This window comes from Drosophila serrata, unplaced genomic scaffold (genome assembly GCF_035046125.1).
Source record: "Drosophila serrata isolate PLE 108 unplaced genomic scaffold, ASM3504612v1 contig_249, whole genome shotgun sequence".
Lineage (NCBI taxonomy): Eukaryota > Metazoa > Arthropoda > Insecta > Diptera > Drosophilidae > Drosophila > Drosophila serrata.
This window is the reverse complement of record NW_028257147.1, coordinates 3688566-3702058: the sequence shown is the minus strand read 5'-3', so window position 1 is coordinate 3702058 and position 13493 is coordinate 3688566. Positions and strand designations below refer to the sequence as shown.

Here is a 13493-nt window from a genome sequence, read left to right as displayed (position 1 = left end):
CTTTACTGCAAGTGAGTGATTTTCCAAGAGAATTACAGCAGCTACAGTTGGGGAAATTCATTTCGCAGACAGTTTTGTTGGTTTTTGTTTTTGTGTGTGTATTGTTTTGTTTATAAATAATGATTAGATCATGGTTTAACATTAATAATAATGTCTAAATAACGAAGCATAAAGAGACAGCAAAACGGTTTTGGTAATTTAATTCTGATTTCATTTGTGCGCCAGACACAAATGCCGAAAGTAAGGGAGGGGATGACGAACACTTGCACCGAATCGCTCCACTCCGGTCTATGCTTTTGTTGGATGGGAGTGGTGTCTTCTCTGCTGCTGCTACGTCCAGGTCCCGCTCTCCAGATCCAGATCTTGCAGCGGGTTGGATCACAGACGGCGCCTTCGGTGTGGTTGGGTTGGAATTTTGAAGTTGTCCACACGCTTACTGCGGCTTCCTGAAGCTCTTGCCGGCGAACTTGACACCAGCACCGATCTCCTCCTCGATGCGCAGAATCTGGTTGTATTTGGCCAGACGCTCCGAGCGGCAGGGAGCACCGGTCTTGATCTGTCCAGTGGACAGGCCAACGACCAAATCGCCAATGAAGGAATCCTCAGTCTCGCCGGAACGGTGAGAGACCATGGTGCCCCAGCCGTTCTTCTTGGCCAGCAGATGGGCGGCAATGGATTCGGTGACGGTACCGATTTGGTTAACCTTCAGCAGCAGGCAGTTGCAGGCCTTCTTCTCCACAGCGGTGGCAATGCGCTTGGGATTGGTCACGGTCAGATCGTCGCCGACAATCTGGATGCTGGTGGCACCGGTCAGGTTGGTCCAGGCATCCCAGTGATCCTGATCGAAGGGATCCTCGATGGAGACAATGGGGAAGTCCTTGATGAACTCCTGGTACATATTGGCCAACTTGTCGGGCGACAGCCACTGGGCCTTGTCGCTCTGGGGATTCTTGAAGTCCAGATCGTACTGACCATCCTTGAAGAACTCAGAGGCAGCCACATCCATGCCGATCTCAATCTTGCCAGTGTAACCGGCCTTGGCAATAGCGTCACTGATCAGATTCAGGGCCTCCTTGTTCGACTGAATGTTGGGAGCAAAGCCACCCTCATCACCCACAGCGGTGGCATCCAGACCGAACTTGGCCTTGATCACGTTCTTCAGATGATGGTACACCTCGGAGCCCATCTTCATGGCCTCGGTGAAGCTGGTGGCGCCGGTGGGCAGGATCATGAACTCCTGCATGGCCAGCTTGTTGCCAGCATGGCTGCCGCCGTTGATTACATTGAAAGCGGGCACGGGCAGGATGATTTCCTTGTTGCCAGCCAGATCGGCAATGTGTTTGTACAGCGGCACATTCTTCTTGGCGGCACCGGCCTTGGCAACGGCCAGGGACACACCCAGGATGGCATTGGCACCGAACTTGCTCTTGTTCTCAGTACCATCCAGCTTCAGCATGAAGTTATCGATGGCAGCCTGATCCACCACATCCAGATTAGCCTTGATCAGCTCGGGGCCCAGGGTATCATTCACGTGACCGACAGCCTTTAGCACGGACTTGCCATGATAGTTGGCCTTGTCGCCATCGCGCAGCTCCAGAGCCTCATGGACACCGGTGGAGGCACCCGAGGGAACGGCAGCACGGAAGAGTCCCAATTCGGTGGTCAGGTCGACCTCCACGGTGGGGTTGCCACGGGAATCGTAGATCTGACGGGCCTTGATTGCTTTGATGGTCATATTGTTGCTGTCACTGCAAAGAAAACCAAAGTCCAATGAAGGCATATTAATATTAAATTCATATATATTTTTTTAATCGGTGAGGGTTTGGTGTTAAAAAACAAAAGCTGACCGCAGATAAGAAGTGTCATTATTGTTGATGCTCAACGAATTCCAGAATATTCCCGAAATTCCAGCCATTTCTTTAATTATTTATTTAATGACTATTAAGAAGTTTAATGAAGCTTATTTAATAGTTATTAAAGTATTGACAAAGCCTACTTTGTTATAGGTATTTTTTATCTAAATAAGAAATACTAGAAAAGGCTTTTTGGGGAATTATTTTAAATATATTGTTGAAATTTTTAGCTTCTAGAAGAAACTTAGACTCTGTTTACCACTCATAATTAGTGATAAATTATCATGGTTTTTAAAATTAGCTTGTGTTTTTTTAAAATAGGACAATTGATAAGAATTTAAATAATACATTTTATATAGAAATAACGTAATGTAAACTTTTCTTTAAGTAAAAAACTATATTTAATTTTTCCCTCAACTTTTTCATATAAATTTATAAATAAATTTAATATTGTTTTCTTTTTTCAGCTTTTGTATATACATATAATGTAAACAATAGATTTTATTGATTCATTCATATTTATTTTGTGAAAAAAACTTCTTAGTAAACTGTTGAAATCTTCAACTGACTTAAAATATAATTATTAATTCTTACTAAAGATTATTTTCCTACAAAATAATTTAATCCAACAATAAACTAATAGTTTTAATTATTTCATCATTTAATAAAAAATATTGCAATTTTAAAAGTTATGGTGTAAGAAAAAATTAGAAGATTTCTTGGTTTGCATTTGTTTTTTTTTCCATGGAACTTTCTCAAAGTCACCTCTTCGGTTTTCTATATTTAATTTGTCTTCAGATTTCATTTAATTGTTTCTAAAATTATTTAGAGTCAGTGACACGGGCGGCATTTTCCACAAACGAAAATAGAATCGTTTTTCCCTATCTCAGTGGGAGCAAGTTTTCTCCCGCAGTTTGGCGGTAAAGTGCAGTGTTGCTGCCGTTTTTTGAGTTGATAATGCCAAAATGCACTCGCAAAAATCTTAGATTATCAAGATCTTATGGATTGGTCCTATTGGAATACCCGGCTTTGGCAAAAACTTAATTTTCCTCGATTTTTCATCCTCTCAGATATTTTTTGCCTGGGAAAAGTGGTGGGGCAGGCACGTAGGGGCATTCTGCAGGAAGTGCACTTGTATTTTCAGCCGGAAAAGCTGTAAAATCAGTTTAGAAAGTATGCAAAAGTTGGCCGGTGCCGGCACAAAGTGATGCCAGATCGTAGGACGTTTTAAATAATATTAGTTTCGTTTAAACCTCTTTGCACAGCTCCATTTCCCTTCATTTGACTTTCTTCCTTCCCCTCAACCCCCTAGACCACCAGGAAAATGCGTGAAAAAGCCTCCCAAGCCTTCCGTATTTTTTGACCTTGTCCACGGTCACGGAGAGAGCTGCCGTACGTTTCGAGTCGCACTGCGAATGTATTGAGGCACACGCATTGGCACGATCCAAGTGTGTGTGTGTGTGTGTGTGTGTGTTGTTGTTAAATTGTTTAAAATATTGGCGAGCATTTCATTTGGCAACCGTAAAAGATAAATTTTACTGCTTAATTCAAAGAAAAAAAAAATCAAATCATTTTAGGAATATGCAAGTAAAACCGAGATTACGTAATATAGAATCAATCTTTTGTTGTTGCAAAAAAGACCCGAGATAAAATCGGAAAAAAGCGAAAGTAGTTTGCTGTCAATTGACATAATTTGATTTGTGCAATTAATTTCTTCCGGAAAATGATAAATCGCCCTAATTGGGAATTTGCAAAGCCTATTTGTTAGATAATCGCGCGGTAATCGCTAGCAAAACGCTTATTTTTTTTGGAATTTTAAATTGGTACAAACTATTGTTGGATTAAATTATTAAATATTATTTTATAGCTGGAGCACACACATAAATATATAAACACACACACTGGCACTAATACATACCAGGAGCTTTTTCTTAACTGCAAGAAATTAAATCTGAATCCGGTGGACGACGATTTGCTTCTGAACGCGACTAAACCCGCAGAGAAAACGCCCGCCACATCGCTGCGAGTTCGAAACGCCGACGTCGGCAGCGAAGAGAGCACCGCACAGCGCAGCGGCAAAAAGTTTGCCATTGTTGTTGCTTTGTGGAACATGGAGAGCGCTTTTCTCGTATATGTATGCGTCTCCAGGGGTGCGTTTTCCTTCAATTGTTGTTGCTTTTGATATATTTTTGTTGTTTAGTGACCTTTCACAAGGTTAGAGGCTTTAGGTTGTTCCACACTCAGCTGTGGAACGCATGTCCGTCTGTAAAGAGACAAATGGGAAGATGTAAATGAATGTATCAATTATGAAATACATGCATGAATTAAATGTTACCATTGAAAATTTGAATTTAAAATATAATTTATAGTTAAGCTACTTGAGTTGCCAGACTGCGCGAAACCAATGGCTTTTCCTGGGAGTTTTAACATTCTCAGCTGGCGGGCACACTTAAATTTTCTAATTGGTAACTAGAGGTGGCAAAAAATTGATGTTTTCCATTATAGGTTTTCTCGATATCAATTTTTTAAGCCTTGCAGATGTTTTATTTACATTATATCGAAAATTTCTTCTTGTTATTTTTAATATTGTTTAATTAACATTTTAATTCGTTGTTTTACTATTTAATTAATATTAAAGACTTGTAGAAAACAAATTTGTGTTGTTCCACTTCTCGACAAAATGATCTAATTGTACATATTGTCATTTTGTATTTTTTTCTGGGTCTTCTATTTAAATTTTATAAAAGTCGAACTACTATATCATATTGCTGCCACAGAAACGATCGTTAAATATAGAGGTAAATGCAAAACTTTGAAAGTAAAAATTTTAATTAGAAAACTATAAATGTTATATTAATAGCTAATGTTAGGCCCAAATTTGTATGACATGTACATAAAGTGTTTTATATAGTTAAGTTTTTCTTTTCATTTGATTTGGATTTGGATTAATTTTAAAAATCCATTTTCAAACTGCAAGGGTATTCGGAGTGCCGAAGTCAGCTTCTTGTCTTTTTTTCTATATATTTAGCTTATCTTGGTTAAAAATCTAGCTAATACGGCGGCAATTTTGTAGTATGACCGTTTGTTGAAAATACATTCATTTTCGGTATTTTATCTTCATTTTCACAACTTCACATATGTTTTAAAACACACGCGGCTGGTCTTTTTGTTTCAAAACAACTAAACGTGAAATTATTTAATTAAAATGAGCAGTAGCAGCACAATTGTGATGCCCGGCGACCGAATCGCGGCCATAGAAGAGGTGGCCAAGAGCAAGCGGGTGATTCTCGGACCGGGACTGCGGCGACTGGACGAAACCGTGGTGGCCACCAAAGCCGGCCCGCTGCGCCACAAGGAACCGAACACATTTTGGGTGGACAACTACCAGCGACGATATGTGCCGGCACGCGGAGATCTAGTCGTGGGCATTGTCAAGGCTAAGGCGGGCGACCAGTTCCGCGTGGACATCGGATCGGCGGACATGGCCTCCATTTCCTATCTCTCCTTCGAGTCGGCCACGAAAAAGAACCGCCCGGATCTCAATCCCGGAGACCTAATCTACGCGCGAGTTCTGGTCGCCAGCGCGGATGTTGAACCGGAACTGGTGTGCGTTAATTCCAATGGAAAGCGCGGTAAACTGGGTATACTCGCCGATGGATTCTTCTTCAAGTGCAGCCTAAATCTGGGCCGATTGCTGCTCCGAGAAAACTGTCCCGCCCTCGCTGCGCTCAAACGGCAACTGCCCTACGAGATTGCTGTGGGCGTTAATGGTAGAATCTGGGTGAAGGCCCAGGCCCTGCGGGAAACAGTTGCCCTGGCCAATTCCATACTTGCTCTAGAGCAGGCCGGCTATGCGGAAATCGACAAGGTCTGTGACAATCTGGACGGCTTTATGGAGGCATAGGATTAGTTTCTAAGTTAACTTACATTTATATAAAAAACTAAAGTTGAAATGTGATCTGTTTGAATTTTTAATGTGACTTTCAGTGATGTGTTGTGGTTTTACGTAAAAGCGTTCTTTGTCAGTGATGAGCAGATGGAGGAGCTTATGGCCAGGAAGAGAGGAACCACCTCTCTCTTGATGTTACAAAAACACAAACTACACGGTATGCTTTCATTTCAACTTTCTCTTTTTCGCAAACTTTTGTTTTTCTGTTAGCTTTCTGTTTGTTTTACAAACTTCACCTGTTGCCCAAGCAGTCCCAGTCACTGTGCCATCTCTGATGTTAGCCCACACAGCTGATCATCTCCCACAAACGTATTGGTTATCAGGCGAAGGCGAGTAGCTGCTGCTTTCAGTCTCTCCGGTTGCGGCATTAAGGGCAAAGGTTTTTCGATCGTATCATTATTGCACGCAAAACACCGATGCAATGACTTTCCTGGAGTTCCTGCTGCTCCTGCTGGTGCTATACTACGTGGTCTATGTGCTCCTGTGGATCCTGCTCGATTGCAATGTGGCGCTGTGGTACAAATCCCGTTTCGGTGTCTCCCTGTGCTCGATGCGCGGCCAGGTGGTTTGGATAACAGGCGCTTCCAGCGGAATTGGTCGATCGCTGGCCTTGAGTCTGGCCAAGCATGGCGTTAAGCTGGTGCTCAGCGCTCGACGAGTGGAGCAACTAGAGCAGGTGCAAGAGGAGTGCCTGGCGGCAGCCAGGGGTCTGCTGGCCACCAAGGATGTGATGATCCTGCCCATGGATATGCTGAAAATTGAGCAGCACAAGACCCATCTCTATGCGGTGCTCAATCACTTCGAGAGGCTGGATGTCCTGGTGAACAATGCCGGGCGTTCGCAGCGAGCCAGCTGGACGGAGATCGACATCGAGGTGGATCGTGAGCTGTTCGAACTGGATGTATTCGCCGTGGTTCATCTCAGTCGCCTGGTGGTTCGTTACTTTGTGGAACAGAGGGGAGGCCGGGGACACTTGGCCGCCACATCCAGCATAGCGGGCTTCAGTCCGGTCCCATTTTCCGCCACTTATTGCGCGGCCAAACATGCCCTCAACGCCTATCTGCTGTCCCTGAAGGTGGAGATGCGTAAGCTGGACATTAGCATCTTTGCACCGGGTCCCATTGCCACGGACTTCCTGCAGGAGGCCTTCACGGGCTCACAGGGTGGCAAGGTGGGCCTGAGCACCGCCAATCAAAAACGGATGACGGCAGAGAGATGCGGTGAACTCTTCGCCGTGGCCCTGGCCAATAAGATGGATCTCACCTGGTGTGGCCTCTTTCCGGTTAATCTGTTGGCCTATTGCGCCAGGAATCCGACACTGACCAAGATTTTGGGTCACTTTATGACCGAGAAGACGCTGAACAAGATACGTGAGGGCAAACTGTAAAAGATTTTGATTTACGCCTCAACCTCTCCCTGCTCCTAATGGTTCTCGAACAACTTTTATACAATTGTTTGAATATATATTTACAAAAAAAATATATAAATATGTATACAGAAGATTAGGTGCAGTGTGATTATAAAGTGATAGTTGGGAATCTTTTTAAAGTAAGTTTGATTTGAGGGTAAGCTAACAAAGTATTTTGAATTCAGAGTGTGAAAATTAATACAATGTTCTCCACAAACAAACCTAATTGCCACACTCATATCTTTCTAAACAAATTGCAGTTTCTTTATCTTATACCTATCATCTGTAGTATCTAATCTTTTGTTTAATCTTTCTTAAGAGCTTCCTTGACATGGGCCGGAATTTTAATACGTTTTCGTTTCGCCTTGGTCAGTGTGCTCTGCTCTTGTACTCCCTTAAGTGGTGTTTTCGCCTTTTCCTTTTTGCTCTTCTTGCACGACAAAGGATTAGGATTCTTGGGTCCTTTTCGCTTCGGATTGGCAGGAGTTTCTGCTGTTTTCAGGCCTTGTTTCTCTTTCATGTAATCGATTCTGTCGACCTGTTTGCCCAGCATCAAGTTATTGGCACGCTTAAGCACCCACTTCTTTGAGGCTTTGGAGGGTGCTTCTAGGACGGGAGTGGCCTTGTGCAGGTACAGCAGACAGCGACCGGGCACCTTGCGTAGACTCTCCTGCAGCAAACGATCCTGAGAGGCCACAATATAGCGGTTGTCCTTGGTCTGAATAAGCGAATATCTTAATAGATATATAATTTTAAGTAATAAATGCTTTTTTTACCATAGACTTGATGCATTCAGCGGCACCCACGGGTTTTCCTTCGTGACCACATTTGTGGACACGGAAACGCTTGACTATGGATGTGGCTCCGGTTAAAGGGGCTCCCAAGGCCTCAGACTCCAGGATGACGCACTGAGTGGTCAGTAATTTAACGCCACATTGGAAATACTTCTTTATCTGCTCGTCTATTCCAATTTTGTGCTAAAAATTAAATAATAAAGTACTAGTTTTGGATATTAGATGGCAAATATCTCACCTGCAAGGCAGCCTGGCAAAATGTGGCATCGATTAGCACCTGGTAGGGTTCCCTATAATCAAAGTTTGTGGCGAAAAACACCAGGGTTTTGTGAGATTTTTTAAAACGTGATATTTTCATTGCGATTTAGTTGATTTTCCGTAAAAAACGAAAACAAAACAAAAACAGCGTGCAACTCAACAGTGTTGCCAGTTATGGCTTTTTTTTCGACAAATCTGGCTAACTGTTATAAACAGCGGTAACAGCCTTAGCTTGATATAATTATTATTTAGTTTTTAACTAAGCTTTGCAGGAAAATAATAAAAATACATTTCTGTGTATAGCTGTGGGTAGTTTATATTTTCTGGGAAAAACACTGGAACTCGCAAGAAATTCTTGTTAAACACTTTTAAACGCTAATGTAACGGCGCTGCCAGATTGTTTTTAATTAACATTAAGCTCTGTTATTTAACAGTTTTCTTTTAAAATTTCAAACTGTTAACATTTGGCGCCTATTTTGTGGACTTGTAAAGAGAATGCATTTTTCAACCCTCTTCGGACACTTTCACCCTCTTTTCTCCCTGCCGCTGCGTCTATTACGCGAATTGTTTTCGTTTTCTTTTTTTTATAGTTGTTAGTTTCTCTCTCCCTGCATTCGCTGGCGCATCAAGTTGCGCTATTGAAAATTGCTTTGTTTGTTTGGGTAGTTTTCCTGCTCAAAAGTTAAAGTTGGATTTTATATTGAAAAAGTGTAAGCAATAAATAATAGTTTTTAGCAAGAGTTGTATCCATGATGGATTAAGTTAAGAAGTGAATTAATTTAAGTGTTCAGTGCATTTTGGGGTTATTTATCCTATGGGATATATTGCTGCGTAAATACCATTTGCTTTTTAAAGATTCTTGCAATATTAATGTCTTTAGTTTTGTAACTTTGGGTTTTTAAAGTCTGACTAAAAGTTAAAGTGGCACATTTAAAATTTTCCGACCTTCGTTTTTTACTGGGTTTTCCTTCTTTTTTTTCTATAATCTACTCGATTGGCATTCAATTGATGGATATTTTTTTTTATTGCTAATCATGCTGATTGGTTTTAGCAGAGGGTCTTGTATTTCAAAATTGTTTTACACTGGGAAAAGTTAAGTTAAGTCGGTACTTTACTGTTTTTCATAATATTTATAATTAGTTTATCCTAATAATTTCTTTTAAAAAGACATCTCCTAATTATACTTATCCCTCAACTCATTTGAAAATAGTTATTTTATTTAAACCAATGTTAGTTATATTTCCCCTAGTGTAAGATAAAGAATATTGGTCAAGTTTGCATATAATGTCATGTCGATAAAGCCGCCAGCAGTGTCAGCTGCTGCAGTATGATCCAGTATTGTTTTTCCTTTGCCTTTTCCAGCCTTAATCTCCGAAGGTTGAGCCATTGACAGACAGTAGCAACAGCAGCTGTCATCATTATGATGGGCTTGGAGGTCAGTTGTGGTGGGTGCAATCACCTCAATCACCGATCTGGGAATGGATCATCATCATCTCCACTTTACGGTATCATTATTGCAGTTTATTCAACTTGACGTTGGATGGTTTAAAGACCAAATTGAAATGACCAAAAGCATATTGATATTCATATGCATATCGGATTCGTATTCCTTTCGGAGCATGAACACACCTTTCGCTATAGAAAAAAAATTGGCTTTATTATATAGTATGGTCATGTCGTGCGTGTCTCGAATTCTAATTACTCCTTCTCACAATTTTTCCATTGTCTTCTTTTCGCTGTTTCCGGTGAGTTTTTCGTACTTTGTTCGGGTTCTTTTCGGTGGGTGAAAAGAAAGTGACGCATAGGCTTTGATAGAGATGAAACATTGAGAGTGGGGAAGGTATTATATATCAAGGGTTAAGGGTTAGGATAAATATAGATCCTGTACTGTATAGAAATTGATTTGTTGGTATGAAGAATAGGGACTATTTTTGATTACTTTTACAATGCTACAATAAAGATTTAGTAAATTTACAATGCTTGAACTATAAAAATCCAATAGAATTATTAATAGTTATATTAAGGAAATTTCAAGCTTAAATTTGAGAAAGTACCATGTATTATCTTCCAATTTCTCCTATCTTCACCCTTTATATATCATTAAAATCGTTTCAGTAACTTGTTTGCCGTTTTATATAACATTCCCACCTCCACTCCACAGTTAGTTAAGCATTTATATTTCATAAGCAATTTGGTTATTATCTCATTATTATCCACGGTTCGATAAATTCGAATCCCATAAACTTTTTCCATCTCCCGACAGTGAACTATATATTCCCGTCCGGACTTTAGAGAAGTTAATTCATTCAGTTTCAGTGGTCTACGTTACCATCGTCACGATCATACAATCTGATCATGATCATCAAGCGATCGAGTATACGAGATGGGATCAGACCGAAATTTTAAGTAGCTGGGAGAACACTTCACTTATTCATTCATAGATCCATTCACATTTCGTCTAACGTCACGCTGTTTATTGCAGTGTATGCATGTCAATCAGGCTGAAAGCGGGACTGTGTTGTGTCTGCGCCTTTGAGCCTTAATTAGTTGCCAATTGGTGTAAGCCGATTTGGCTGTGGTTATATATCTTCACATTCATACATACATATATCCATTGTAAGTATGGCTTTATGCCTCTCATTAGCAAAACATTTGGCGTCTATAGTGGACTTTTTATAATGCGATTTTATTTTCGTGCGATTTCTGACCGGGCATTTCGAAAGACTTTTCATGTTCCAACTGTTTATTATTATTATTGTTTTGCTTTTGCTTTTTTAATTTCAAATTTCGCTATCAGAGTGAACGTATTGCCCTGAAACTGTTTAGAAAATACTTTTGACGTTGGCGAAAAATAGCTGATCTTGAACCTAGATTGAACTCTTGGGGATTAGTTTTAATGAGAGCTTCGATCCCGTCTGCTCATGTTCTAGAATCGTGTCACCTCTGAGGGCTATCAGGGGGTGTATATATATTTTCTACAATTTCTAACAAATACATTTCCCTTTGAATAAACCCAAATAAAAAGTTGTCATAGAAAAAACGGGAAAAAATGCGACACGCGATGTCTAATCAGTTGCCAGACATATTTCCAGCAAGAATCTATAGTCCTATCATTGATCATCATTGTCAACATCATCAACGTGATCATTTTGCTTGCGTATTTAGGAGTAAAATTTGTTTTTAAAACTTAAGTGCATAAGCAATATAGAATTTAACATTTAAATAAGGTATAGAATATATTGAAATTATCTACAAATGCGTGACTGTAAAATTACAAGCTGCCAATTAGCATAGAGTTCAGATATATGGGTTAGATATAGGAGAATTTATAATTAGAGTCACAAAAAAATCTAGAAACGTGTCTGTAATTTTGCCTAAGCTTGATGGAAGATGTTTGTAAACAACTGAATCATGGAACTAAAAACGCGTATGAGTTTCCAGTTTGTAAGCATCGACCAAAATGTAAATTAATAGGCTTTAAAATAAATAAATTTGATTCGAAATAAGGTGTAAAATATATCAACCACAAAACCATTTAGCTGATAACGTTGTAAATTTATTAAATCAATGAAATGATATATAATACAAATGAAACACCACCAAATCCGGCAGTAACAACTATTTATAGTGCGACCCCCACTGACTCACGATTCAACTCAAATAAAACTCTTGAGTAAATTGAACATTCATATTTTCTATTCAAAACCCATACAACCGCAAGGGAAAAAAGCGTGACGTTGTGAGTTGGAAATTAAAAATTTAAATTTAATAAAAAGTGTGCTTTGCGCCCAAGAGTCGTGTGTCGAGGAAATCCACTTTATTGAGATAAATCATCTGAAGAATACTGAATTGCCATTGAGTAATACTTTTAGCTAATAATATAGCACATTTTCCCCCTTGGCTCAAAGTACGTGGGAATTAAGGCAAATGTTTAATAAATACACAAGTTTTTTTTGGGAGTGAGATATATAAGTTGGTAGCCTAATCACTGGATGCACAAACAACACTCGATCAACAGCATTATCAAATGATAAAAAGTAAAACAACCCACATAATTAGAAGTCGATAAGCAGATAAAATATCTGTATTATCAGTACGAAGGAAAGATAGCTCTCTTATTGACCCTAGAAATGTGGAAATTAATTATTCTCACATGTTAACCTACTGCGCACTTTCCGAGAGAGTTCATGAACTCCAGCTCAATAACCACAATTTGTGGCTATAAAATATCATGGGCTTAACCTAATACCTGGTTTGCAGATCTCAGTAATTAATGATTAAAGTTTCCGAATGCCTGACCTAATTGTTAGTTATCATAGAACAATGTTTAAACTATGGGGTTTATGGAATTTAAGGTAGGAAATAGGTGCAGTTTGTATTTGATCTTTGACAGATTTGTGTGTAGGGAAATTAAGAGATTGTTAAAAGATGCTATAAATAATGTTGTTGATATAACAAATATGGTATAAAAATGATTAATACATAAGCTTTATAATAACATTCAATATATGTCACATATTAACATTTTTATTGAACCTTAACCAGTTTAATGTTTCAGATTTTAATAAATTATAAACCCAAGATGTAAGGCATTCCTCGTTAAGTAATTTAATCTAATCCTTATAATACAAATATTTAGACTTGAATCATATATATTTCACTTCATCTGGCATACATATATATATCGTATAGTTCCATAAAGAAGATAGGCCTTTAATTACTGTAGAATCGCTACTCTAATTAAGCATTTGCTCAACAATTATTTATATAAAATACCCAACTATATATCAAAGTGACAGTAATTACCCATGAAAACCCTAATGCAATTGTTTTCTGTTAACTAAAAGAAAGACCGCAAAGAAACTACAAAATCCAAGCAAATATCGTCATAGGAAAACTTGACTTTGATTTGTGGAAACCACGCAATGGAGCCCCCAAAGCAAGCAAGATTGTTAAGCGAATATAAAAAACCAGAAAGAAAACTGCAGATTTACCCAACCCAGAGAGAGAGAGAGAGAGAGAAGAGAGAGTGAGATAGATCGGAGCTAGTGATCTCTCTTACCTGTACGTAATGCTTAACGGGACTAAAAATGGGGGTCAGGGCTGGTATATATGTATGTACATACATATGTACATATGTAAATATGTAACTATGCATTGCAACTGTTTGATATATGAAAAAAAAAATACTAGTGGGAAGTGTGGAGAGAGTAAAAACTTTCAACTGGTTA

At 39.4% G+C, this 13493-nt stretch overlaps 4 protein-coding genes across 7 annotated transcripts; 2 read left to right on the top strand and 2 right to left on the bottom strand.

Moving 5' to 3' along the window:
- Nucleotides 1–72: 72 nt before the first annotated feature.
- Nucleotides 73–5883, bottom strand: Eno (alpha-enolase). 4 transcript variants are annotated; one of them, XM_086832688.1, is made up of 3 exons: nucleotides 5781–5883; nucleotides 3772–4116; nucleotides 73–1748 (listed from the first exon to the last, which is right to left on the bottom strand). In XM_086832688.1, the coding sequence occupies exons 2-3, from the start codon at nucleotides 3963–3965 to the stop codon at nucleotides 434–436; spliced, it is 1509 nt and encodes a 502-aa protein (XP_086688814.1). In that variant the 5' UTR covers nucleotides 3966–4116; nucleotides 5781–5883; the 3' UTR covers nucleotides 73–433. The 4 variants fall into 4 exon arrangements, with proteins under 4 accessions (XP_086688814.1, XP_086688815.1, XP_020804483.2 ...); XM_086832689.1 differs by lacking the exon at nucleotides 5781–5883 and adding an exon at nucleotides 4189–4304; XM_020948824.2 differs by lacking the exon at nucleotides 5781–5883 and having other exon boundaries at nucleotides 3772–3831.
- Nucleotides 4424–5811, top strand: Rrp40 (exosome complex component Rrp40). The gene has a single exon (XM_020948827.2). The coding sequence runs from the start codon at nucleotides 5059–5061 to the stop codon at nucleotides 5755–5757; it is 699 nt and encodes a 232-aa protein (XP_020804486.2). The 5' UTR covers nucleotides 4424–5058; the 3' UTR covers nucleotides 5758–5811.
- A 174-nt stretch (nucleotides 5884–6057) lies between the features above and the next one.
- On the top strand, nucleotides 6058–7302 carry LOC110181151 (dehydrogenase/reductase SDR family member 7). Its single transcript, XM_020948825.2, has one exon. The coding sequence runs from the start codon at nucleotides 6224–6226 to the stop codon at nucleotides 7187–7189; it is 966 nt and encodes a 321-aa protein (XP_020804484.2). The 5' UTR covers nucleotides 6058–6223; the 3' UTR covers nucleotides 7190–7302.
- Nucleotides 7244–8454, bottom strand: LOC110181152 (rRNA-processing protein UTP23 homolog). Its single transcript, XM_020948826.2, has 3 exons — nucleotides 8243–8454; nucleotides 7987–8187; nucleotides 7244–7928 (listed from the first exon to the last, which is right to left on the bottom strand). Exons 1-3 carry the CDS (start codon nucleotides 8360–8362, stop codon nucleotides 7515–7517), a joined length of 735 nt encoding a protein of 244 aa, XP_020804485.2. The 5' UTR covers nucleotides 8363–8454; the 3' UTR covers nucleotides 7244–7514.
- Nucleotides 8455–13493: the final 5039 nt, after the last annotated feature.

What these genes read in the sequence shown, in the direction of transcription:
- Eno (XM_086832688.1), bottom strand. Translation starts at nt 3,965, where the DNA reads ATGTTCCACAAAGCAACAACAATGGCAAACTTTTTGCCGCTGCGCTGT. An exon ending in CAGTTAAGAAAAAGCTCCTG is followed by an intron (nt 1,749 to 3,771) that starts GTATGTATTAGT and finishes TTTTCTTTGCAG; the next exon opens with TGACAGCAACAATATGACCA.
- LOC110181151 (XM_020948825.2), top strand. Translation starts at nt 6,224, where the DNA reads ATGACTTTCCTGGAGTTCCTGCTGCTCCTGCTGGTGCTATACTACGTG.
- LOC110181152 (XM_020948826.2), bottom strand. Translation starts at nt 8,362, where the DNA reads ATGAAAATATCACGTTTTAAAAAATCTCACAAAACCCTGGTGTTTTTC. An exon ending in TTTGCCAGGCTGCCTTGCAG is followed by an intron (nt 8,188 to 8,242) that starts GTGAGATATTTG and finishes TTTAATTTTTAG; the next exon opens with CACAAAATTGGAATAGACGA. An exon ending in CTGAATGCATCAAGTCTATG is followed by an intron (nt 7,929 to 7,986) that starts GTAAAAAAAGCA and finishes TCGCTTATTCAG; the next exon opens with ACCAAGGACAACCGCTATAT.
- Rrp40 (XM_020948827.2), top strand. Translation starts at nt 5,059, where the DNA reads ATGAGCAGTAGCAGCACAATTGTGATGCCCGGCGACCGAATCGCGGCC.